At 33.7% G+C, this 27,186-nt stretch overlaps 2 protein-coding genes across 9 annotated transcripts; one reads left to right on the top strand and one right to left on the bottom strand.

Annotated features, from left to right (window-relative positions):
- The first annotated feature begins 8,779 nt into the window (after positions 1–8,779).
- Positions 8,780–22,085, top strand: LOC127856132 (uncharacterized). 7 transcript variants are annotated; one of them, XM_052392134.1, is made up of 7 exons: positions 8,780–9,187; positions 9,858–10,025; positions 10,868–10,997; positions 20,696–20,731; positions 21,142–21,207; positions 21,501–21,539; positions 21,913–22,085. In XM_052392134.1, the coding sequence occupies exons 1-7, from the start codon at positions 9,046–9,048 to the stop codon at positions 22,019–22,021; spliced, it is 690 nt and encodes a 229-aa protein (XP_052248094.1). In that variant the 5' UTR covers positions 8,780–9,045; the 3' UTR covers positions 22,022–22,085. The 7 variants fall into 7 exon arrangements, with proteins under 7 accessions (XP_052248094.1, XP_052248090.1, XP_052248092.1 ...); XM_052392130.1 differs by lacking the exon at positions 20,696–20,731 and adding an exon at positions 11,231–11,266; XM_052392132.1 differs by lacking the exons at positions 20,696–20,731; positions 21,142–21,207 and adding exons at positions 11,231–11,266; positions 11,677–11,742.
- On the bottom strand, positions 12,611–26,789 carry LOC127856131 (putative nuclease HARBI1). Of its 2 annotated transcripts, none has more exons than XR_008037862.1 (6): positions 25,577–25,779; positions 25,105–25,216; positions 24,125–24,351; positions 23,412–23,519; positions 22,166–22,794; positions 12,611–12,751 (listed from the first exon to the last, which is right to left on the bottom strand). XR_008037862.1 is itself a non-coding variant. In XM_052392129.1 (6 exons), exons 2-6 carry the CDS (start codon positions 25,762–25,764, stop codon positions 13,215–13,217), a joined length of 801 nt encoding a protein of 266 aa, XP_052248089.1. In that variant the 5' UTR covers positions 25,765–25,775; positions 26,551–26,789; the 3' UTR covers positions 12,611–13,214. The 2 variants fall into 2 exon arrangements, 1 of the variants encoding a protein (XP_052248089.1); XM_052392129.1 differs by lacking the exon at positions 22,166–22,794 and adding an exon at positions 26,551–26,789 and having other exon boundaries at positions 12,611–13,380; positions 25,577–25,775.
- Between the last annotated feature and the right edge of the window lie 397 nt (positions 26,790–27,186).

The raw sequence follows: 27,186 nt of genomic DNA, 5'->3' as shown, positions 1-27,186 counted from the left end.
CATGCTTTGCGTAGGGGTAGACATTGTTAGTTGAAAAATGGCAGCCATTTTTGTTTGTTTGCTTATGGGAAACAAGTATTACAAATAAAATTAAACTGTCGGTTTTTACGTGAGTGTGTAACAAGTGTAATGCTTATTAAATTAAAGTGTAGGCTTATGGCGGTATTTTGTCTAGTTACTATGCTATTTCATTGAATTGTTGAAGACTATTCTGCGTGGCAGATCACAAATCATGTTGATATTACTTCGCACTGCTCGTTTCAATTAATTTTATTTGTGTGTGCGATAAAAATTTAATCGACATTGTAGGACCGGGTTGAAGGATAAATATAATTACTATATATGCGTCATCGTGTCATCGCTGTGTAAACCTTTCTTCAGCTGTCGGATAAATTCAAATACAAAAAGACACTCTTATTACACGATACATACAGGCACCATGCTCTTACCATTAATGCATAAGTGTAAAATGTCTGCTTATATTTCAAAATCGTGAGACAATACGTGTCTTACAGGTATGATTGTTTCATTGAGTCTTGAATAGTAACTAAAAATATTATAGTTTATGTTTATGCTATTAATAGAGATTACGCTGGAATGAATAGATATGTTAATTTAGTTTTTACCGATTGGTTCGAACATATCTTTTTTAAATACCAAATATCAACATACTGTTTTATGCAACTAGTGTGATCTTAAGAAACATTGTGAAAAATGAAAGTATTTTAATACACCGTGATACACCGTGATGCATCATTTAGAAACGTCTCCCCATATCGACGTTGCAGTAATTTATGTAATGCGTATGTTCAAATATCACGATTATCTCGCAGATTAAAGAACATTGTAATTGTGCTCCTGTCAGATCGTTGTTATCAGATATGGAGGTCAATCGTATTAAATCGTGGGATATTTTTTAAATTATACAAAACTGGTCTTTTATTACGAAGGATTTTTTTCTGTAATTACTTATTGTCGACGAATGTAACACCTCAATGTCGTCCGTCGGGTCATGTATTGCGTTAGTTGTCTATATTTTAACTTACAATGTAAAAGTAACCTTAATTCGTAAATAGGACGGGTAATATGTTTCGCCAGAGATCCTGGTCTTCCTGTGAAATTATTATGTTAATCAATGCGCCTTTCATCTTAATTTCAATATCACAGTTCGATGAGCTAACTTGGCAAACACGCATGTTCTGTTAAATGTCGATACCAAGGCCATAATAAAAGGTGTATACACCATTGTCATATTTTAAGTGCGTGGATATAAACTTAAATCATATTAATACACATGTATCTTGCTTACGCTACACTTTACAAGTCCTTATCCCATATACATGTAGTAACAATTATAATATAAACTGACGTTGGGGGAGTTACACAAATAAAAAAAATCATTGCACAAAAACACTGTTTGGGCATTAAAATGCATGTGGTGTATAGTAAATCATTAAGGCGGAGAACGGAACATACAATTCTGACTTTAAAGGAATATTTGATAATATGAAACTAAATACACATCCGTTTATTTAAGGTATGTTTACATAATACAACGTTCATGACAAGAAAAAATTACATATTACAAACATATAACATATTTAAAAATAGTAATTGTATGCATTACTTGGATATAACATATGGTACATGGGTAGTTGGTAACTTATCATACAAAACAAAGCACGCGTTAGTAATTTTTCAAATATAAAGATTATTAACATTAAAAACGAAACACATAAACATCAGAATTAGATGGAAGCCTTTGTTTCCTGAAACAGTATAATTAATGTAAGACATAGTACAGGTGTTTGCCCACTCAGTCGCCCTTTTTACGAAGAATTACTCATTAGATAGGGTATCGATTATAAATGTAAGGATTTCGTACACATTTGTTTGATGAACTCTAAAATCATTGGTTAATACATCCGAAACATTATATCCGAATCGATCCATCATTTGATGAATAACATGTAAACTAACAATATCACTCTTAATAACAAGGTCACACAATCACATAACGTAATACTATTTTCTAACATAATTAATCTGTGAAAAATTAAGCGCATTTTAACATTGCTCCACATTAACAATCGTATCATGTTTCTCTGTATCACGAATGTTTACATATTGCTCTAAGGAAATATTGGCACGCTCATCTCATCGAATACCAATTATGATTAAAGCCAGTTTACTTGGTGGTTCAACTATTCCGGAATAAGGGTGCGTTTAAGTTTTAATAAAAGGTACACGTAGTAGTTGGTCGCGCCTATACAACCGTTTGATACAAATTACAGAAATGTTTAATACAACTTTATTGGTTAATGGTGTTAGTTTTATCACATGCAAAACTTTTTTTTTAATGGACATGAATATTTTTAATGAACATGTATAATATAGATTTTGAGCGTATAATGGCTACTTTTTGCACAACTGGCAAAGTGCGTTAGTTTAGTTAATTGAAATGACGCTACTACGTAAAGAGACGTCACGCTTTGTTAGAATCTGTCAGGATATTATCATAGTATAATGTTATAATATATATTATATTATAATATTGAATTTCTTTGCCTCTTCAAAAGCATGTGACAACAAAGAACGTTGTTCATTAGTACCATGCCTTATTAAACTTATCTAGGAATTGCGTGTGTAAGCTCTCAAATCTCTCGCTGACTAATATTATTGCATAATATCTTTTATAAAGTATGATATAAAAGGACAGAACGTGTCAGATTCTGAATACGTGCAATAGGTATACTTTTTATATACATGCTTTACACGTGCGTTACGAGCTGGTATTTTAGTACAAAGCTGTTAAGATTATCCAACAGCCGTAAATCATTGTATAGCACACATGTCTGTTTAAATCAAATAATTGAACTGATTAAGTTATCTGAATGCACTTCAAAAATTTGCAAAAATTTCGATAATGGTCAAACTTTCTTTGAACCTGGTAACCAGTCATATACTTGCATTAGCTTTGTATTTGAATGATTGAAAAACAGCCAGGTACTGTGATCTCAAATAACGACATATACAACTCAAAGTTGATATCGCGATCCGTTTCTGACGAATTATTAAACATTTGCATTTGAAGTGCTATTTGTAGAGATGTGTTTTGTTGACATAGGAAGGTTATATTGAAAACCATGGACAACACTGTGCATTCATAGTTATGAGCTACGTTGATGTGCTGAGTTTTCTTTGAAGTACGGTGCTATTTTTTCCCATTCATATAAATTACCAGGGCGATATGGGACAGCATTTACATGTTTCATTAGTTGAATGCAATGCTGTACCATTCGTGAGAAAATAATCTTCTGTCAAGACTCAAGTTTCGTAATGCAAACATATAACGCAATTATATACATTATAATTTCATCAATAAACTTAATGTATATAGAGCATGTCAATTATTAAATATATTTCTAACACGAACACGTTTAAGGTTGGAAAACAAAATAAAAAAAAATTATATTTTTGATTATTATTTTTTTATTCTTTATATTCGCTTGTATTAAATTCATGTATTTAAACAATACTGATTATTATAGTACGAATTGTTCTTTTAATATTCACTTGTAATAAATTAAATAGTTATGATTATTATCGTTCATAAGAGTTGGAATCAAAGTTTAAATATGAATATCGATTTTTACATCAGATGCGATCCGCCGAGTAAATATTAACACTGATTTAGTAACACAATATATTTTAAATAAACCGGCTACGAATGAAATGTTTAATGATAGATGTTTGCAATTACCACTACAACGACGAGTGTATACAAATTTGCCTTACTTAGTTCGAGAATGTTTGCTTAAAATATACAAGTACAACGTAGCAAGAAATTACGTTTAAGTTTAGTTGGACTTAAATTGTTTAATGTTTCAGCAAAATGTAATTGCGGTTTATGTATCAAGTCAATTAAATATAATTGTGTTGTATAGTAATGTGTTGTCATCTGTTTTGTCTTCTCAGGTGTAAGCAATCGGTCCATCGGTCTTAAAATAGGGTTTTCTTTTGGTGACTTTACTTCCTTGATGATATCTTTGGAGTTGTATTTTTGTAGATATAAGTTCTGTGTTGTTCAGTCAGCTTTTGTTACATGGGCAATATAAATTAAGTTTACCTGCCTCTTGGATAAGCTTCAACAAAAATTATAACTCTAAACAAAGAAGACATATGTTATAATATTCCATAAGATACGTACTAAAAACACATATAAATTATAATTATCATATTCATAGCATGAACTAAAACATCGGAACAAAGCATGCCTTAGCGATATGGAATCAAAATTTGGAACTTTCATTGTCAAGAAGAACATATATGCGTTCTTTATCTTCGAGGCGTTATTCCAAATGTTAAAGGGTATAAATTTGGCGTAAATTGTGAAACATTTTCAGAATAGTATCGACCGTAAACGATTAGTAAACTATTGTTTTTGTATTTTTATCAAAAGCTTTACTAGAGTCACATATTGCATTGAAACGGTAAGTTGCGTAATTGTAAAATTGTGTGAACATGAAAAACATACATGTATCCGTTGTGTTGTCTTGACGATATTCACATTGTTAAAACCCAATCAACGTGTTTAATACCGATTTGATATCGTTTAAAGCTAAACATGTTTGAGTAGTAGTTTATTGTACAACAATTCTATTAATTTCACGCATTGTGCGTTTTGTAGCAATAATATCTAAATAAAACTTTAACAACTTAACGACCAAATTAGGAAGATGTATACAAAATAAAATTAAATGAGACCTGTAGATGAACGCCACACTGAGATTATTTTTTTGCGTTTTGTATTGACTCACGGGGTGTTTCGTTAATGTCAATTTGAAGATGACACAAAATACAGTAACATTTTTCACGAATATCCTTGCTCCAAACTGGAATAGGTATGTTTTTCTTCCGGATTGCCGCCCAAAGTTGTGTAGTTAGACTCGGTATCTGCTATAGGTTGGTCAGGATTGGAAGCTTCATTGCCTATGAACGGAAGGCACGTGTTGATTAATAGTTAGATGCCATTGTAGTGTGTGCATGCTCTTATCATACACAATTACTATCCAGTTTTTATTGCATGAAATTGCATTTAATTACTTTATTAATTACAAACTAAATATCTGGCTGCGATGAAAAGAAATGGGAATTTATTGATTTTAATCCGATAGATAAAACACATGACACCACGAATAACACTTATATCATCAAAAATTGAATGGTCTTTATATAAATATTTGGCAATACTACTTGAATTTTGGCATCTGGCTCAAATATACCGCAGGTATATTCATATGAGATGTGATTGGACACAAATAATGCTCGGAAAACATTTTAAGTAAAGTTAGAAAACGAATTATATTTTAAATTTTACGTAATAGCCATTTTGTTTTCATATATTGGATGCAATAAAGATTGTTTAAACTTTCTAGGTAAACAGATTTCAACCCCAAATTATTACAGTTTTGAGTGTTTGCTATGTGTATTTTAATTTATTAGCATTTCCGTAAAATAATGTAATGAACTCTTGTCATGTTTAAACAAATTTAAATAAATAAAACACCAAATGACAAAATGACTTTCTCAAACTTTAACATTTATTATTTATATATCTTACCGTCTCCAAAAGTCCGTTTATTATAATATTCATTAGTATTTGTAGGTTTCTTCCTGAAATTAATGTCAATGCTTATATCTCATATTAATACACATATGAGTGAAAAATATGGGATGTCAACGAATATCCGAATATCCGAATATTCGGTCCCGGACCGAATATTCGGATACTATTTTCCGAATCGAATATTCTGAAGAAAAAAATAAAAAAAATCGAGTAATTTCAAAGACTTTGTATTCGTGAAATTTGCTTCAAACATTGTAAAAAAAGTTGTTCCTCGTGTCATAATGTTTAGTCCGGTAGGCGCGATAATGCGTCGCTATGGTGATGACAGTATACCGGTCATAAATCCCGCTAATTGCCTAACAAAGACAGTCACTTTGTGTCAAAATTATGATAGGTGCGAATCGCATCGGCAATCAAAACACCGACCTGCACTTGATCCAATGACTCAAACTACATTTAAATGATCAAAGATTAAATGAGTAAAGGAAGTGCCGACTTGGTGTAAAAAAAAAACAAAAAAAGATTGTATGGTTATAATCACGTTGTCCAATAAAAAACGCATTTTGAAAATAATTTACTCAACCTCTTATGAGTATTTGCGTATCGTATGGTCCAAACTTTAATTAATTACTCAATATTCAATCAGGTATTATACTTAAAGAAATGTGCTTGGTATTTCGCCCTTATATCATTTGCTTATGAAAATGGAGCCAAACGCTAAACCTCTTGACTGGTGGAAACGTCACGAGAGCGAATTTCCGAAAGTCGCTTATGTTTTAAGAAGTGTTCTTTCTGTACCTGCAACTTCTGTGCCATCTGAGCGTATATTCTTAACCACTGGATTGCTCATCAATAAACTAAGAAATAGACTCGCCAGTGATTTTGTCGACGCAATCGTGTTTTTAAATAAGAACAATGTTCATGTGTCCAGTGACGCCGATCCGTGTGACTTTTAAATGTGGCAACGGTGTTTTGTTTGCACGTGTTCGCTATGTAAATAAAACGTTTAAGTTCAGATTAAATTATTTATAGATCTGTTTTTTACTTATGTAAATATTATGTTTCTCGTTCTATTGTTGATGTACCATATTAAAGCTCGTGTTCACTATGTAAATACTACGTGTAATTTCGGCTTAAATTATTTATAGATCTAACTGTTTTGTCTTGTAATTGTTTTGTCGTCATGTAAATATAACAGTTTAAAAACAGTTTTCGTCATTCAATTTTAACAATAAGCGACGGTAATGCTGTGTCAATATTTATTCACTTCAGGTGAACTTCCGGTAAAAACGAAAGTAGAATTCATGGAGTGATGGTACGGTAAACAAAGTTGTTTTTTTTCCAACAGATGTTGACCGAATATCCGAATATTCGTTCGGAAGGATGACCGAATATTCGAATACCCAAATCAATATTCGTTGCCATACCTAGTAAAAACCCAACAGAACAAAAATTGTATAAATGCAATATGTTCAAAAGTCAATATTAATATTTGAAAATAAAACATTGATTTGAAAAGTGTGCACTGTCTTTGCTTTTATATAATAAGGGCTTATAAAGAATATAAAACAACATATACCTCTTCATCCACACTACAAGTGCGATCACCCCACATGCAACTGTTAGGGCCACACCACCAAAAAACGGACCTGCCACGATTCCTGCTGTACTAGCAGATTTACAATCGTCCGGGGAAAGTGAGTCATCTCGTTGCCCTGTTGGAACAGTTAATATGCTTTTTTTATTAAATTCAGAATTATAACTTGTTGTCTTATGTTAAATGGTATTATTGTTTTGTAATGCAATTGTTATAATTCAAAAGTTATTCAGGTGATATGGTCGGTTATCAATTGTGCTCGAGATTTAATGCCCACGTATATAATGCGAACGTTAATTCTAAAACGATGAAAACAAATAAAGTGTTCGTTTGGAATTGTTCATTGCGCATTCTGTTTAATTAAGGGACATTCTTCAGAAGTTTTTCAAACACTCTTTCTATTTATCGATTCTGGCAGAGATATAATGGTAACAAAATCGTAACAGAGCAGACAAGTTTAACTTGGTCATGATTTTTTAATTCATTGGGTAAAAATTCAGAAGTGCTTTAGGCGATCTAGCTGGGCGAGATATAAAAGGTACTACTCTTATCAACAAGTGTCATCCTGGTGCAGGTCCAATTTAAACTCGTTGAATTAGAGAGAGGGCGAGCTATTAATTTAATATTCAAAACTGCTTCATGCCACCTGGCTGGTGAACGCACTCGGTCGACGCACTAAGCTCACATCTATTATTATCTAGTTTAATGATGAGATTTATAATTTTCGAGCTAGAGGGCGGACGTGGTAATTCTGGACGCGGAGGTCCTCATTATACATATTTTTTTCTAAAAAGGGGCTACACACTATTTATTCACGGTCAATGCATAATATCAATTTGTTTAATCCTACCGCATCTTTCTCCTGAGAACCCTGCAATACAGCCTTCCTTACATGTTCCATTATCAACGCATCTGTGTCCGGTACCAACCGATAGACACTGTGCTGGACACACGTTCTCACACCAACTGCCATAATTATGAAGCGTACATCCATTGTTACATATTTCGTCGCTAGAGCACCTGCTTCCATTCGGCACTTGTACACAGTGTGTGGGGCACGTTCTGTCACATGACGGTCCTATGAAGTATGTAACACATCCGTTAATACACACACCTTCTCTAGTACATATTCTGCCGGTCATATTGCACTTTAAGCCGATACAACTCAAACAATTAGCAGGACATAAAGAAACATTGCATAGCTCACCAGAGTATCCATGTATGCATTCGAAGCAATGACCGTTTGTTTTATCACAGATATTATCCTGGGGCCGTATCCACAAAGATCCTTAGGCATTTTCTTAGTTATTTACTTAAGTTCGAAAAATCACCTAAGGCAAGTTTTTCCCTTAAATATTCTTCTTAAAAATTCCTTAGGAAAAAGATTAGGTAAGTTTTTGTCTCGTGCATTTTTTTCCCTCAGTGAAACATAATTCGCCTAAGGAGTGACTTAAGTTTGTTGTCAGGGACATCCCCGGGTTCCCTGACATAAAAATAGCATCACGATGACGTCGTCATTATAACATACCACGAGATTTCTCGGCATACAAAAATGGCGGTTGTCTCTGTCTAAAGAGAATCGGTTGAATTTTATTACGTGTTTTAATTTCCGAAGCGTGCCACAAGGAGTTTTTATGGAAAACATAAAGGGAGTGACTTTTATTACATGCATACAATGCTTGTGAATTTAAGCAGCATTAAATGCCATGTTTTATTTGTGATTCCCACTGTCGGCGTTTGGGTTTTTTGTGGATCTTAAAATAGCACTGAAGCGATACCGGATGTTTATAGCAGACGACGTTTTGTCAAAACTGTCAAAATGGAAGAAAAAAGAAAACGCAATCCCAACTTTTCGCTGCAAGATTCCTTGCTTCTTACCCAAATAATGGGAGAGACGCATCCCGACTTCCATGATATGGACATGTCTTTCCACAAGGTTGATAAGGCTAGATTCAGCAATCGTACGTATCAAAATATTGGTATCAAGCTTTAGACACCAACCAGAGAATCATTTGCATAACACTCAGTCTTCAAAATTAGCTTTGAAAAGTTAATTGCCAGACTGGCCAGCTACTGAAGAATTCACTACATGCCTTTTATTATTTTTATGTCCAATAATAATGTTTTGACACATATTCATACAACACTTATTTAAGCTCTTGATTTGTTGGAAATTAAGTCAGTGTTTCAACACAGTATTAGGTATGAATAATAATCTCTGCAATTAAGAAGGATCAGTTTCCACTTAACCATTTCATGATTATTCAACGTGAAATTTATTATTGGCCCAACAGTTTTTTTTATATGCTACGGGCATTTTTACATGTGTTAATTTTTATGACTGTGAAATGTCTGTTAGCAGAATGGTAATAATATGCGAATATAGCCATTGCATTATGACAAAAACTTTAAATGAACAATGCGATAAAAATAAAAATAAATAAATAAACGTTTGATTAAAATAAGTGCATATTATTGAATATTGATCTATTTAACATGAGTTGCTAAATGTTACAATGAGTAATATGAATAAAACCATTGTTAATAAATATATTTCATAAACTACATTAACTTGAGCATTATTCATTTTATGTACCTGTAAGTAAAAAAAGAATATATGTATGATATCAGGAATCAGCAAAGCAACAAAGAATGCACTGTGGGTGGCAGTTACTGAAAATTTCAATGCAAGAGCCCAGTTTAGAAGGGAGCAATCCATTTTGGAGAAAAAATGGGAAAATCTACAAAGGGATCACAGAAATCTGTACATGGATTTTCAAAGAGAAATTTCATTGACAGGTACCTTAGATATTAAACTAATTGTTTACCATTTCAAACATTTGTCAGAATGAACTTTGTTTTTGAATGTAAAAGGATAATTATGAAAATTGACATTTTTACACGTAACAGGAATAAATTGCAATTTACTCATGTAAGAAATAGTTTTAAGCTATTTTAATTGTTCAAATGCACATATAGACTGATGTAATTATTTTAATCTCAAAGACCTGTTAATAACATGAAATTATTTCGTTTCACCTGATAGAAGTTTTTTATGTCCCCAGCCATTAGAGTGGGGGACGTATTGTTTTTGCCCTGTCTGTTGGTTGGTCTGTTTGTTGGTTTGCATATGTATCTCATGGAGCTGCACATTTTGAGTGGTGAAAGGTCAAGGTCAAGGTCATCCTTCAAGGTCAAAGGTAAAATATATAGCTTCAAAGCAGCGCAAAAGGGGACATAGTGTTTCTGGCAAACACATATCTTGTTTATATATATAAAAGAATGCATTAAGGAATAAAATAGGTGTTTGTTTCCATCAACATCGCCAAAAAAATAGGTAGGTAGGTCGCCATAACTTTTATAAATTTCATCTTTACATGTTATTTTACACTTTAAAAGGGTAATTTCAATGACCAAAGTCTTCCAAATGTATAAACAACATTATTTCTACATAATTATGAGATGGAACAACCTTTATTTTGATAAAACAATGCATTTTAAAAAAAATAATAATAACAATGAATTTTTAATGTAAACTTTACTACAAATCGCAAAAAAAGTTGAGTCGGCAGGGGTTAGTAGAAACAGTGACCTTTTTTAGGCCTAATGTATAACTAAATATGCTGAAATGTATTAAACAGGGCGAGGTCCAATTGGCAGAACATTGTCTGTCCTCACAGAGGCAGTAATTGATGTTATTGGAAAGCAGAGTGCGGCAGTTGTTGGGGCAGCAGGAGCAGCATATGACTCAACATTGGCCTCACTTATGCTGTAAGATTCACAAACAAGTATAATTAAAAATATGTTACTTCCTTAACTTTATATACTCAATATATGGATCAATATGGAATAGGAAAAAATGCTGAAGATACTGATGATTATTTTTGAATTCAGTGTCACAACATATTATGTTTCATGTATGAATGGTCAAGTTTTTACAGAAAAAAGGGAAGTACAATAATCATGTCTGATTACTTGTTTTTCTTGTGCTTTTAATTTTTCAGTCCTCAACAGTTTGACCTATGTGACAGTGAAGAAAGGTGATTATTTCTTCTTCTGTTTGTGTAATATATATGTTTCAGATGTAATCATTATAAGGCATGACAATCCATACTCATTCGGGGTAGTGGGAACAAACAGCTTTTCTATTTTAGTCATGTTTACTTAAAACACATAATTCACATCCAATACATGCAAATCACATAAAAAACATGTTACACACCTCCAATTAAATAGCTAAGCATAACCCAAACAGAAGTTGTTCCTTTATTTGCTATTAAATATTTTATTTACTTCCCATGTTAATTAAGTATGAATTAGTTACCAACAATTTAAAAGAAAAAAGAAACTAATGCTGCAAAATTTTCACGTCAGTGCATATTTTTCATATCAATACAAATTCCCATGGCATCTACCATTCAATGTATATTTAATTTGATTTTTGCTACAGATCATCAGTTTCGGATGGTCCAATCTTCAATGTAATGGATCTTGTTCCAGTAAAACCTTCCCAAAGGTATGATATAATTGTATAATAAAAGAATGTAAAACATATTGTACAAAGCTGATCTTGTCAGTGTTTTAAAGAAGGTAAATGACATATAAACAGTTAATCAATGCATTAAAACAATCATTACAGTTTGCATCAGTGATACATGTACATAATGGTATCAAAGCTCACTGTTTTTATTTATTTTAAGTAATCTCATTATAAAATGAAACGTTTACACAGTTATGTTTACAATTTACAACATATTGTGTAACTATGGCATTGAGTGGCAAAATCTATGTACAGAACTTTTATTTTAGAGTCCAATCATGTTCAACAACAACCAGTACATTGCCAAGGTATTATCATAACATTAATAACAAATTTATGTTTTCAAGCTATAAGCAATGATCACTAGTTATTAAATTATTTATTAAATTATTATAATTATGTAACTTCTGTCACTTTCATTTGAATGCTGCTGCATTCTGATTGTATAATCTGTGCACATGACCGTTTTTTTTTCATTTTTAATGTCTTTTAAAGACATTAAACAATACACTTTACATGACACATTCCTGTCAGTAAATGTATGACAAAATATTGTAACTCAACAAGAAAATTCCATGACTTTGTGTAAACAAACAACGTTAATTGAAAATGAAAACTTTAAATTGAAATGTCCTGACATTTAAAGCATTGCATGAATAAGGTATACATGAATTTTTTTCAGCCCAAATCAAGCGCACTGTTGCTGTTGTAGTGACTCTGAAATGAGAGCCTTAAAGAAGAGAAAACTAGAGTTGCAGATAAAGTTTTATGAGAGACAACTTAAATTGTAAAATGACATATTAGTGTTTCTTTGTTAGTTTTTCAATAATCTTTTTTGCAACAGTTTTTATATCATATCAGCTATGTCCCCCGGCCCCCAAACCAATAACATCAGCGATGGCCTCCGACCCCCAAACTGATATTATCAGCTATGTTTTCTGGCTCCAAAACCTATAACATCAGCTATGTTCCCTTGCCCTGAAACCTATAATATCAGCTATGTTCCCCAGCCACCAATCCTATATTAATCAGCTATGTCTCATTCAGCACACATTTTATATACTTGTTTTGTCTTTATCAGATGTTAATGAACACATATTTTTAAGACTTGTTTTGTGTTTATCAGATGTAAATGAACACACATTTTTAAGACTTGTTTTGTCATTATCAGATGTAAATGAACACACATTTTTAAGACTTGTTTTGTCTTTATCAGATGTAAATGAACACACATTTTTAAGACTTGTTTTGTCTTTATCAGATGTAAATGAACACACATTTTTAAGACTTGTTTTGTCTTTATCAGATGTAAATGAACACACATTTTTAAGACTTGTTTTGTCTTTATCAGATGTAAATGAACACACATTTTTAAGACTTGTTTTGTCTTTATTAGATGTAAATGAACACACATTTTTAAGACTTGTTTTGTCTATATCCCCCGTAATTTACAATCTAAAATACTGTTCGCATATAATATCACGGAAGCGAAGTCCATCTTCTGGACCAACATGAATCCCGTCATTGCGCACAGGATCTTCCGGCAGATCATCAACATCTGGCACACCATGCAGCTTGCAGATGTTGTGCAAAACTGCACATGCAATGATCACCCTGTCAATACACATTGTTTGTTGTTTTGCAATATATACCACTTTCACAGTAAAAAGATATTTTTATTGATACAATGTTGATTTTCTTGCAATATATCATGGTTTCATAGTAAAAATGTATTTTTATGTCCCCCCACCACTGTAGTGGGGGACATATTGTTTTTGCCGTGTCTGTTGGTTGGTCTGTTGGTCTGTCTGTTTGTGTCAACTTTAACATTTTGCCATAACTTTTCCTATATTGAAGATAGCAACTTCATATTTGGCATGCATGTATATCTCATGGAGCTGCACATTTTGAATGGTGAAAGGTCAAGGACATCCTTCAAGGTCAAAGATCAAAAATACTAAGTCAAAGCGGTGTACAAGTGGACATAGCGTTTCTGACAAACATATTTCTTGTTATTATAATGTTAACAGACAAAATCCTATTTAAAGGCATTCTTTGCAACAAACAATCATTTTAATTTGTATTAATTAAAATGTACATTAATTTTAATGCATATCTTTTTTGAAAACAATGCATAACTCAATATTTGATTAAATGATGAGATTTTACATTTATTACATCCAAGTTACCGACACTTTTATAAAATTTCATAATGGTGTCTGAAAAAAATATATATACTTGCACGTTTTTTCTGGAGCAAGTCTAACTTCTCCATGCAGAATTCCCCATCTGCGTTTCAGCTGTCCTATGCCCCGTTCAACCTTGCTCCTTGTCAACTTGTGTGCCCTGTGTTTAAAAAAAGTTAAAATAACATTTTTTATGTTATCGCTTTATGATTCCATTATAAATACCAGATTTAAAAAAGGGCTGTTTGTAAAACATGCATGCCCCCCATATGGGCTCTCCGTTGTAGTGACAGCCATTGTGTGAATATGTTTTGTCACTGTGACCTTGACCTTTGACCTAGTGACCTGAAAATCAATAGGGGTCATCTGCCAGTCTTGATCAATGTACCTATGAAGTTTCATGATCCTAGCCATAAGCGTTCTTGAGTTATCATCCGGACACTACTTCGGGTCACCGTGACCTTTACCTTAGACCTAGTGACCTGAAAATCAATAGGGGTAATCTGCCAGTCTTGATCAATGTACCTATGAAGTTTCATGATCCTAGCCATAAGCGTTCTTGAGTTATCATCCGGACACCATTTCACTATTTCGGGTCACCATGACCTTTACCTTAGACCTAGTGACCTGAAAATCAATAGGTGTCATCTGCGAGTCATGATCAATCTACCTATCAAGTTTCATGATCCTAGGCCTAAGCGTTCTTGAGTTATCATCCGGAAACCATTTTACTATTTTGGGTCACCGTGACCTTGACCTTTGACCTAGTGACCTCAAAATCAATAGGGGTCATCTGCGAGTCATGATCAATGTACCTATGAAGTTTCATGATCCTAGGCCCAAGCGTTCTTGAGTTATCATCCGGAAACCACCTGGTGGACGGACCGACCGACAGACTGACCGACAGACCGACATGTAAAAAGCAATATACCCCCTCTTCTTCGAAGGGGGGCTTAAAAATTGGTATGTTAAAAACATTATTTAAACATGCTTATGGCGATGAGCTGCATGTTTATGTCAAAATAAAATATGATCTGTTTCATTTATCTTTTTACACTGACCTGTTATACGCTTCCTGAGCGTTATTAGCTGGTCTCACATAAGGCGTCAACAGCCAGCGTTTGCAGGGATACCCACTATCGCCCAGAAGAAAGTGGTCATTCTGTGGAAGCAGGTTTCTATCGAAAACTTGCCACAGCCCACTTCCTCTAAGGATCCTGCTATCGTGGGTACTTCCTGGCCATCTGGCGACAACGTCCATTATCATGTCATTATGATCAAACACAATCTGAAACAAGCAAATTCATAGAATTTATATGAGGTGAATGAGACAGAGTTTTGGAGGGACAAAATCAATTAAGGGGACAAAACTCATGAAAATCCAAACTTCAATTACTGTGAAACAGCTCTTAAAATTTTTGGACGGACACTGCCAAATAACATCCATCCATTTCAGATGGGTGTTAATAAGGTTGTTAATGACTTATAAGTATCGCACTTGACACAAGCAGCTATAATGTAGACAAGAGCACCGCAAAACGGGTGCCACGCTTGGGTGCAAAAAAACGTTTTTTTTGTTTTTTAAGAGGTTACAGAGACCTTGACCTTTGACCTTGTGACCCAAAATGAGTGTGGTGTGTAGAACTCATCAAGGTGCATCTACATATGAAGTTTCAAAGTTGTAGGTGGATTTTAGAGCCAATGTTAAGGTTTTAGCACGACGCCTAGGGTGGACGGCGGACGGCGAGCTGGCTATGACAATAGCTCGGGTTTTCTCGGAAAACAGCCTTGCTAATAAAATCAACAATACTTCAATTAAATGACACTGTGTGCATTAAGAAAGTCAAACAATAAAAGGGTTAAAATCAACAATAATACAATTAAATGGCAGTGTGTGCAAAAAGAAAGTCAAACAATAAAAGAGTTTTATCACAATGCACAATGTCTTTTCATATGGGGACTACACACAATCTGTTAAAAACACAATGGTTTACAACATACGATTCACTTTGTGACATATTTCACAATTTTAAGAAACATTACCTGTGTGTTGATGGAATGGTAACCCATTCTGTTCACGTACATGGGTTCATCAATAGATGGTGCCTGCATCTGTACATGAGTCCCATCTATGACACCGATCACATTTGGGAATCTAATTAAAACAACATGCAGAAAATGCAGTTGTTAATAAATTGAACAAATACCTGTTGCAAGGGCACAATTTAACACAATTATATGATATTCCTATTATATAATAGGATTAATCAAGTATTTTCATTATCAGAAATTGGAACAACAAATATCTTATAAAGTGAAGTACCTAGCAATATGAAAAAATCCTTGTTTATTCCTGTTTAATGACTCAATGGTTGTTGGGAATCTAATGTGTCTCCTCACAACATTTTGAGAGCTCAGTGCATCAAGTGTTTGAGATACTGCTCTCGAAACACTTGATTGAGCTACAGAGTGCAGATCACCGGTGTTGAGCTGTATCACACCGGTAGCCAGGTACCTCAGTGTGATCAAGACCTTGTAGCCAGTAGAAAGGCTGTGGCTCCTGTCAGTATTGGGGGCTAAGGCAGCATCCAGCTGGGCAATTATATATGCCAATGTGGCATGGTTCACACGATATCTCTTGTACAGATCATCATTGGTCAACTGTGCAATGTCAATTCGCTCACGATACTCCCGAACTGCCATTTTGCTGCAAGCTGTATAACCAAAATGTTGAAAATATCACAATGTACTGTATGAATTGCTATATGGTAGAAAAGTAACTTACCATCAAATATATCCTGCCATTTATGAATTGATTTTCATTATCTTGCAAGGCAAAGTACATACAAATACTGGAACAGTGTTCGTCCCGATATAGTATAGATTAAGCCCAGCAAGATTTGTAACTTTTATTTCATACAGTATCATCTTGGTGACCGGATATTCCGAAACGCCAATGTTGTTTTTTCATCTCCAAATTCAATACAATGGGGGGATGGGGCGTCTGTCATTTTGTAACATAACGTTAAAAATGGCAATTGAATTGATAATAGAAAACACAATCAGTTTTAATTACTGGTTACAAAAATAACCGATTTGGTTACAAAATGATCGATTAATGATTACGAAATAACTGAAAATGAGTAGCTACGAGTACGAAACGGCTATGCTACGAAATGACCGTAAACCCAATTCAACATTTCCGGATTTTCCTCGTTACTGACTCAAACAAACAAGTATGATTCTTTCATAAACACAAAAACACTTCACATCAACTGCTTTTAAATCAGTGTTTACATTTGTATAACAAAATAACAACTTGAAACCAACGTGCGAAAACTTCCTCGATCAATTCCTTATTTTTTTACATACGGAAGTAAACATTGCAACTTCCCGTCTCGCTAACAAATATAAACGGGTAGAAACAATTACTATTTAAATCAACTGCACTATCGATAAATTTATCAAAAGAAATAAGATACACCCACCGATTGTGATGATTTTCTAACTTCTCTCCTTGAAAACAGGATTCCGCGTTAAAATGGACGCTACGTTAGTTTTTTCCTTAATATTTAAGGGTCCTCCGGAGGTTCCTTAAAAGTTAAGGCGAAAATGCCGACTTAAGGCAAAACATAAGGGCATTTTGTTTTGTGGATAATACTTGAGGAATATCTTAAAAATTAAGGGAAAATAGCGAAAATTAAGGGGAAAATATTTAAACTTAGGCAAAAATCTCCCTCAGGATCTTTGTGGATACGGCCCCAGGGGCCGTATCCACAAAGATCCTTAGGCATTTTCTTAGTTATTTACTTAAGTTCGAAAAATCACCTAAGGCAAGATTTTCCCTTAAATATTCTTCTTAAAAATTCCTTAGGAAAAAGATTAGGTAAGTTTTTGTCTCGTGCATTTTTTTCCCTCAGTGAAACATAATTCGCATAAGGAGTGACTTAAGTTTGTTGTCAGGGACATCCCCGGGTTCCCTGACATAAAAATAGCATCACGATGACGTCGTCATTATAACATACCACGAGATTTCTCGGCACACAAAAATGGCGGTTGTCTCTGTCTAAAGAGAATCGGTTGAACTTTATTACGTGTTTTAATTTCCGAAGCGTGCCACAAGGAGTTTTTATGGAAAACATAAAGGGAGTGACTTTTATTACATGCATACAATGCTTGTGAATTTAAGCAGCATTAAATGCCATGTTTTATTTGTGATTCCCACTGTCGGCGTTTGGGTTTTTTGTGGATCTTAAAATAGCACTGAAGCGATACCGGATGTTTATAGCAGACGGCGTTTTGTCAAAACTGTCAAAATGGAAGAAAAAAGAAAACGCAATCCCAACTTTTCGCTGCAAGATTCCTTGCTTCTTACCCAAATAATGGGAGAGACGCATCCCGACTTCCATGATATGGACATGTCTTTCCACAAGGTTGATAAGGCTAGATTCAGCAATCGTACGTATCAAAATATTGGTATCAAGCTTTAGACACCACACAGAGAATCATTTGCATAACACTCAGTCTTCAAAATTAGCTTTGAAAAGTTAATTGCCAGACTGGCCAGCTACTGAAGAATTCACTACATGCCTTTTAATATTTTTATGTCCAATAATAATGTTTTTACACATATTCCTACAACAGTTATTTAAGCTCTTGATTTGTTGGAAATTAAGTCAGTGTTTCAACACAGTATTAGGTATGAATAATAATCTCTGCAATTAAGAAGGATCAGTTTCCACTTGTAATTTTTTTTGTCATCTTAAACAATAACCATATCATGATTATTCAACGTGAAATTTATTTTTGGCCCAACAGTTTTTTTTATATGCTACGGGCATTTTTACATGTGTTAATTTTTATGACTGTGAAATGTCTGTGAGCAGAATGGTAATAATATGCGAATATAGCCATTGCATTATGACAAAAACTTTAAATGAACAATGCGATAAAAAGAACAAAAAAATAAATAAAAAAACGTTTGATTAAAATAAGTGCATATTATTGAATATTGATCTATTTAACATGAGTTGCTAAATGTTACAATGAGTAATATGAATAAAACCATTGTTAATAAATATATTTCATAAACTACATTAACTTGAGCATTATTCATTTTATGTACCTGTAAGTAAAAAAAGAATATATGTATGATATCAGGAATCAGCAAAGCAACAAAGAATGCACTGTGGGTGGCAGTTACTGAAAATTTCAATGCCAGAGCCCAGTTTAGAAGGGAGCAATCCATTTTGGAGAAAAAATGGGAAAATCTACAAAGGGATCACAGAAATCTGTACATGGATTTTCAAAGAGAAATTTCATTGACAGGTACCTTAGATATTAAACTAATTGTTTACCATTTCAAACATTTGTCGGAATGGATTTTGTTTTTGAATGTAAAAGGATAATTATGAAAATAGGTAGGTAGGTTGCCATAACTTTTATAAATTTCATCTTTACATGTTATTTTACACTTTAAAAGGGTAATTTCAATGACCAAAGTCTTCCAAATGTATAAACAACATTATTTCTACATAATTATGAGATGGAACAACCTTTATTTTGATAAAACAATGCATTTTTAAAAAATTAATAATAACAATGAATTTTTAATGTAAACTTTACTACAAATTGCAAAAAAAAGTTGCGTCGGCAGGGGTTAGTAGAAACAGTGACCTTTTTTAGGCCTAATGTATAACTAAATATGCTGAAATGTATTAAACAGGGCGAGGTCCAATTGGCAGAACATTGTCTGTCCTCACAGAGGCAGTAATTGATGTTATTGGAAAGCAGAGTGCGGCAGTTGTTGGGGCAGCAGGAGCAGCATATGACTTAACATTGGCCTCACTTATGCTGTAAGATTCACAAACAAGTATAATTAAAAATATGTTACTTCCTTAACTTTATATACTCAATATATGGATCAATATGGAATAGGAAAAAATGCTGAAGATACTGATGATTATTTTTGAATTCAGTGTCACAACATATTATGTTTCATGTATGAATGGTCAAGTTTTTACAGAAAAAAGGGAAGTACAATACTCAATAGATGTAATCATTTAGAAAAAAAGATAAACCCCCAAATAATGTAATAACTAACCTATGGTAAGAACTCACAAGACAAAAGATTAACACTATTTTACTGCACCATTGAACACAATTCTATCATTATTTAAATAAATCAATTACAGAATATTTTTTGTAAACGGCATATTTTTAAGCAGCTTTTAATTAAAAGTTTTAGTATATAGAGGAAATTTGTTGGATCCGGTGGATTATCGATTTTTATTCACGAGTGATCATAGAAAATAATATTTTCACGAGTGGCGTAGCCACGAGTGAAAATATATATTTTCTATGATCACGAGTGAATTAAAATCGATAATCCACCGAATCCAACAAATTTTCTTTTTATTAAACGCATTTTTTACAGTTTATATACATTGTTTAAGAGTTTAACTAAAGACTTTTGCTGGGATAATGACGTCATTTCGTTAAAAAAAATGACGTCATTTCACAGTAAACAATGAAAATTATCGATAATTCTCACTGATAATTTTCACTGTTTGAAACAGTGAAATTATCAGTTTTAATTCACTAGTATTTCTCTATAAACCACCGGAAAGCATTAAATAAAAAATTTTAATTCTGCAAATTAAATGCAGAACAAGCCATTGATATCCCCCTTTTAAACTGATATTGTCTGATTACTTGTTTTTCTTGTGTTTTTAATTTTTCAGTCCTCAACAGTTTGACGTATGTGACAGTGAAGAAAGGTGATTATTTCTTCTTCTGTTTGTGTAATATATATGTTTCAGATGTAATCATTATAAGGCATGACAATCCATACTAATTCGGGGTAGTTGGAACAAACAGCTTTTCTATTTTAGTCATGTTTACTTAAAACACATAATTCACATCCAATACATGCAAATCACATAAAAAACATGATACACACCTCCAATTAAATAGCTAAGCATAACCCAAACAGAAGTTGTTCCTTTATTTGCTATTAAATATTTTATTTACTTCCCATATTAATTAAGTATGAATTAGTTACCAACAATTTAAAAGAAAAAAGAAACTAATGCTGCAAAATTTTCACGTCAGTGCATATTTTTCATATCAATACAAATTCCCATGGCATCTACCATTCAACGTATATTTAATTTGATTTTTGCTACAGATCATCAGTATCGGATGGTCCAATCTTCAATGTAATGGATCTTGTTCCAGTAAAACCTTCCCAAAGGTATGATATAATTGTATAATAAAAGAATGTAAAACATATTGTACAAAGCTGATCTTGTCAGTGTTTTAAAGAAGGTAAATGACATATAAACAGTTTATCAATGCATTAAAACTATCATTACAGTTTGCATCAGTGATACATGTCCATAATGGTATCAAAGCTCACTGTTTTTATTTATTTTAAGTAATCTCATTATAAAATGAAACGTTTACACAGTCATTTTTACAATTTACAACATATTGTGTAACTATGGCATTTTGTGGCAAAATCTATGTACAGAACTTTTATTTTAGAGTCCAATCATGTTCAACAACAACCAGTACATTGCCAAGGTATTATTATAACATTAATAATAAATTTATGTTTTCAAGCTATAAGCAATGATCACTAGTTATTAAATTATTTATTAAATTATTATAATTATGTAACTCCTGTCACTTTCATTTGAATGCTGCTGCATTCTGATTGTATAATCTGTGCACATGACCGTTTTTATTTCATTTTTAATGTCTTTTAAAGACATTAAACAATACACTTTACATGACACTTTCCTGTCAGTAAATGTATGACAAAATATTGTAACTCAACAAGAAAATTCCATGACTTTGTGTAAACAAACAACGTTAATTGAAAATGAAAACTTTAAATTGAAATGTCCTGACATTTAAAGAATTGCATGAATAAGGTATAATGAAATTTTTTCAGCCCAAATCAAGCGCACTGTTGCTGTTGTAGTGACTCTGAAATGAGAGCCTTAAAGAAGAGAAAACTAGAGTTGCAGATAAAGTTTTATGAGAGACAACTTAAATTGTAAAATGACATATTAGTTAGTGTTTCTTTGTTAGTTTTTCAATAATCTTTTTTGCAGCGATGGCCTCCGACCCCCAAACTGATATTATGAGCTATGTTTTCTGGCTCCAAAACCTATAACATCAGCTATGTTCCCTTGCCCTGAAACCTATAATATCAGCTATGTTCCCCAGCCACCAATCCTATATTAATCAGCTATGTCTCATTCAGCACACATTTTATATACTTGTTTTGTCTTTATCAGATGTAAATGAACACACATTTTTAAGACTTGTTTTGTGTTTATCAGATGTAAATGAACACACATTTTTAAGACTTGTTTTGTCTTTATCAGATGTAAATAAACACACATTTTTAAGACTTGTTTTGTCTTTATCAGATGTAAATGAGCACACATTTTTAAGACTTGTTTTGTCTTCATCAGATGTAAATGAACACACATTTTTAAGACTTGTTTTGTCTTTATCAGATGTCAATGAACACACATTTTTAAGACTTGTTTTGTCTTTATCAGATGTAAATGAACACACATTTTTAAGACTTGTTTTGTCTTTATTAGATGTAAATGAACACACATTTTTAAGACTTGTTTTGTCTATATCCCCCGTAATTTACAATCTAAAATACTGTTCGCATATAATATCACGGAAGCGAAGTCCATCTTCTGGACCAACATGAATCCCGTCATTGCGCACAGGATCTTCCGGCAGATCATCAACATCTGGCACACCATGCAGCTTGCAGATGTTGTGCAAAACTGCACATGCAATGATCACCCTGTCAATACACATTGTTTGTTGTTTTGCAATATATACCACTTTCACAGTAAAAAGATATTTTTATTGATACAATGTTGATTTTCTTGCAATATATAATGGTTTCATAGTAAAAATGTATTTTTATGTCCCCCCACCACTGTAGTGGGGGACATATTGTTTTTGCCGTTTCTGTTGGTTGGTCTGTCTGTTTGTGTCAACTTTAACATTTTGCCATAACTTTTCCTATATTGAAGATAGCAACTTCATATTTGGCATGCATGTATATCTCATGGAGCTGCACATTTTGAATGGTGAAAGGTCAAGGTCATCCTTCAAGGTCAAAGATCAAAAATACTAAGTCAAAGCGGTGTACAAGTGGACATAGCGTTTCTGACAAACATATTTCTTGTTATTTATAATGTTAACAGACAAAATCCTATTTAAAGGCATTCTTTGCAACAAACAATCATTTTAATTTGTATTAATTAAAATGTACATTAATTTTAATGTATATCTTTTTTGAAAACAATGCATAACTCAATATTTGATTAAATGATGAGATTTTACATTTATTACATCCAAGTTACCGACACTTTTATAAAATTTCATAATGGTGTCTGAAAACAATATATTTACTTGCACGTTTTTTCTGGAGCAAGTCTAACTTCTCCATGCAGAATTCCCCATCTGCGTTTCAGCTGTCCTATGCCCCGTTCAACCTTGCTCCTTGTCAACTTGTGTGCCCTGTGTTTAAAAAAAGTTAAAATAACATTTTTTATGTTATCGCTTTATGATTCCATTATAAATACCAGATTTAAAAAAGGGCTGTTTGTAAAACATGCATCCCCCCCATATGGGCTCTTCGTTGTAGTGACAGCCATTGTGTGAATATGTTTTGTCACTGTGACCTTTGACCTAGTGACCTGAAAATCAATAGGGGTCATCTGCCAGTCTTGATCAATGTACCTATGAAGTTTCATGATCCTAGCCATAAGCGTTCTTGAGTTATCATCCGGACACTATTTCGGGTCACCGTGACCTTTACCTTAGACCTAGTGACCTGAAAATCAATAGGGGTCATCTGCGAGTCATAATCAATGTACCTATGAAGTTTCATGATCCTAGGCCCAAGCGTTCTTGAGTTATCATCCGGAAACCACCTGGTGGACGGACCGACCGACAGACCGACCGACAGACCGACATGTGCAAAGCAATATACCCCCTCTTCTTCGAAGGGGGGCTTAAACATTGGTATGTTAATAACATTATTTAAACATGCTTATGGCGATGAGCTGCATGTTTAAGTCAAAATAAAATATGATCTGTTCCATTTATCTTTTTACACTGACCTGTTATACGCTTCCTGAGCGTTATTAGCTGGTCTCACATAAGGCGTCAACAGCCAGCGTTTGCAGGGATACCCACTATCGCCCAGAAGAAAGTGGTCATTCTGTGGAAGCAGGTTTCTATCGAAAACTTGCCACAGCCCACTTCCTCTAAGGATCCTGCTATCGTGGGTACTTCCTGGCCATCTGGCGACAACGTCCATTATCATGTCATTATGATCAAACACAATCTGAAACAAGCAAATTCATAGAATTTATATGAGGTGAATGAGACAGAGTTTTGGAGGGACAAAATCAATTAAGGGGACAAAACTCATGAAAATCCAAACTTCAATTACTGTGAAACAGCTCTTAAAATTTTTGGACGGACACTGCCAAATAACATCCATCCATTTCAGATGGGTGTTAATAAGGTTGTTAATGACTTATAAGTATCGCACTTGACACAAGCAGCTATAATGTAGACAAGAGCACCGCAAAACGGGTGCCACGCTTGGGTGCAAAAAAACTTTTTTTTTGTTTTTTAAGAGGTCACAGAGACCTTGACCTTTGACCTTGTGACCCAAAATGAGTGTGGTGTGTAGAACTCATCAAGGTGCATCTACATATGAAGTTTCAAAGTTGTAGGTGGATTTTAGAGCCAATGTTAAGGTTTTAGCACGACGCCTAGGGTGGACGGCGGACGGCGAGCTGGCTATGACAATAGCTCGGGTTTTCTCGGAAAACAGCCTTGCTAATAAAATCAACAATACTTCAATTAAATGACACTGTGTGCATTAAGAAAGTTAAACAATAAAAGGGTTAAAATCAACAATAATACAATTAAATGGCAGTGTGTGCAAAAAGAAAGTCAAACAATAAAAGAGTTTTATCACAATGCACAATGTCTTTTCATATGGGGAATACACAATCTGTTAAAAACACAATGGTTTACAACATACGATTCACTTTGTGACATATTTCACAATTTTAAGAAACATTACCTGTGTGTTGATGGAATGGTAACCCATTCTGTTCACGTACATGGGTTCATCAATAGATGGTGCCTGGATCTGTACATGAGTCCCATCTATGACACCGATCACATTTGGGAATCTAATTAAAACAACATACAGAAAATGCAGTTGTTAATAAATTGAACAAATACCTGTTGCAAGGGCACAATTTAACACAATTATATGATATTCCTATTATATAATAGGATTAATCAAGTATTTTCATTATCAGAAATTGGAACAACAAATATCTTATAAAGTGAAGTACCTAGCAATATGAAAAAATCCTTGTTTATTCCTGTTTAATGACTCAATGGTTGTTGGGAATCTAATGTGTCTCCTCACAACATTTTGAGAGCTCAGTGCATCAAGTGTTTGAGATACTGCTCTCGAAACACTTGATTGAGCTACAGAGTGCAGATCACCGGTGTTGAGCTGTATCACACCGATAGCCAGGTACCTCAGTGTGATCAAGACCTTGTAGCCAGTAGAAAGGCTGTGGCTCCTGTCAGTATTGGGGGCTAAGGCAGCATCCAGCTGGGCAATTATATATGCCAATGTGGCATGGTTCACACGATATCTCTTGTACAGATCATCATTGGTCAACTGTGCAATGTCAATTCGCTCACGATACTCCCGAACTGCCATTTTGCTGCAAGCTGTATAACCAAAATGTTGAAAATATCACAATGTACTGTATGAATTGCTATATGGTAGAAAAGTAACTTACCATCAAATATATCCTGCCATTTATGGATTGATTTTCATTATCTTGCAAGGCAAAGTACATACAAATACTGGAACAGTGTTCGTCCCGATATAGTATAGATTAAGCCCGGCAAGATTTGTAACTTTTATTTCATACAGTATCATCTTGTTGACCGGATATTCCGAAACGCCAATGTTGTTTTTTCATCTCCAAATTCAATACAATGGGGGGATTGGGCGTCTGTCGTTTTGTAACATAACGTTAAAAATGGCAATTGAATTGATAATAGAAAACACAATCAGTTTTAATTACTGGTTACAAAAATAACCGATTTGGTTTCAAAATGATCGATTAATGATTACGAAATAACTGAAAATGCGTAGCTACGAGTACGAAACGGCTATGCTACGAAATGACCGTAAACCCAATTTAACATTTCCGGATTTTCCTCGTTACTGACTCAAACAAACAAAGTATGATTCTTTCATAAACACAAAAACACTTCACATCAACTGCTTTTAAATCAGTGTTTACATTTGTATAACAAAATAACAGCTTGAAACCAACGTGCGAAAACTTCCTCGATCAATTCCTTATTTTTTTACATACGGAAGTAAACATTGCAACTTCCTGTCTCGCTAACAAATATAAACGGGTAGAAACAATTACTATTTAAATCAACTGCACCATCGATAAATTTATCAAAAGAAATAAGATACACCCACCGATTGTGATGATTTTCTAACTTCTCTCCTTGAAAACAGGATTCCGCGTTAAAATGGACGCTACGTTAGTTTTTTCCTTAATATTTAAGGGTCCTCCGGAGGTTCCTTAAAAGTTAAGGCGAAAATGCCGACTTAAGGCAAAACATAAGGGCATTTTGTTTTGTGGATAATACTTGAGGAATATCTTAAAAATTAAGGGAAAATAGCGAAAATTAAGGGGAAAATATTTAAACTTAGGCAAAAATCTCCCTCAGGATCTTTGTGGATACGGCCCCAGGCAACTTGAAGTACATGCGTGTTCACAAAACAGTCCATAACGTCCAGGGTAACATTCATTGCACGTACCACTTTCCTGCACACATTCACCGTTGCATTCCAAACAACTAAATTCACAGCGGTCACCATAGTAACCAGTATAACATTCTTCACATTTACCTGAAAACTTAGCACAGCCATGTCTACATTTGGTAGGACAGCTTTTGTAACACTGCTTACCATACCAGCTTATGGAACAATTGTGACACCCACCTGTTCTCATGTAACAACCTAGTTCACAATTAATAGGACACATATGTTCACATGTTGTTCCATAATATCCGTTAACACAATTCGTGCAACTGTAGTCATCTATACAAT

This window comes from Dreissena polymorpha, chromosome 13 (assembly GCF_020536995.1).
Source record: "Dreissena polymorpha isolate Duluth1 chromosome 13, UMN_Dpol_1.0, whole genome shotgun sequence".
Taxonomy (NCBI): Eukaryota; Metazoa; Mollusca; class Bivalvia; order Myida; family Dreissenidae; genus Dreissena; species Dreissena polymorpha.
This window is presented reverse-complemented; position numbering and strand designations above follow the sequence as displayed.

What these genes read in the sequence shown, in the direction of transcription:
- LOC127856132 (XM_052392134.1), top strand. Translation starts at nt 9,046, where the DNA reads ATGGAAGAAAAAAGAAAACGCAATCCCAACTTTTCGCTGCAAGATTCC. An exon ending in ACATTGGCCTCACTTATGCT is followed by an intron (nt 10,998 to 20,695) that starts GTAAGATTCACA and finishes TTAATTTTTCAG; the next exon opens with TCCTCAACAGTTTGACGTAT. An exon ending in CCAGTAAAACCTTCCCAAAG is followed by an intron (nt 21,208 to 21,500) that starts GTATGATATAAT and finishes CTTTTATTTTAG; the next exon opens with AGTCCAATCATGTTCAACAA.
- LOC127856131 (XM_052392129.1), bottom strand. Translation starts at nt 25,764, where the DNA reads ATGGCAGTTCGGGAGTATCGTGAGCGAATTGACATTGCACAGTTGACC. An exon ending in GCTCAGGAAGCGTATAACAG is followed by an intron (nt 23,520 to 24,124) that starts GTCAGTGTAAAA and finishes TTTTAAACACAG; the next exon opens with GGCACACAAGTTGACAAGGA. An exon ending in GCTCCAGAAAAAACGTGCAA is followed by an intron (nt 13,381 to 23,411) that starts GTAAATATATTG and finishes GTGTATTGACAG; the next exon opens with GGTGATCATTGCATGTGCAG.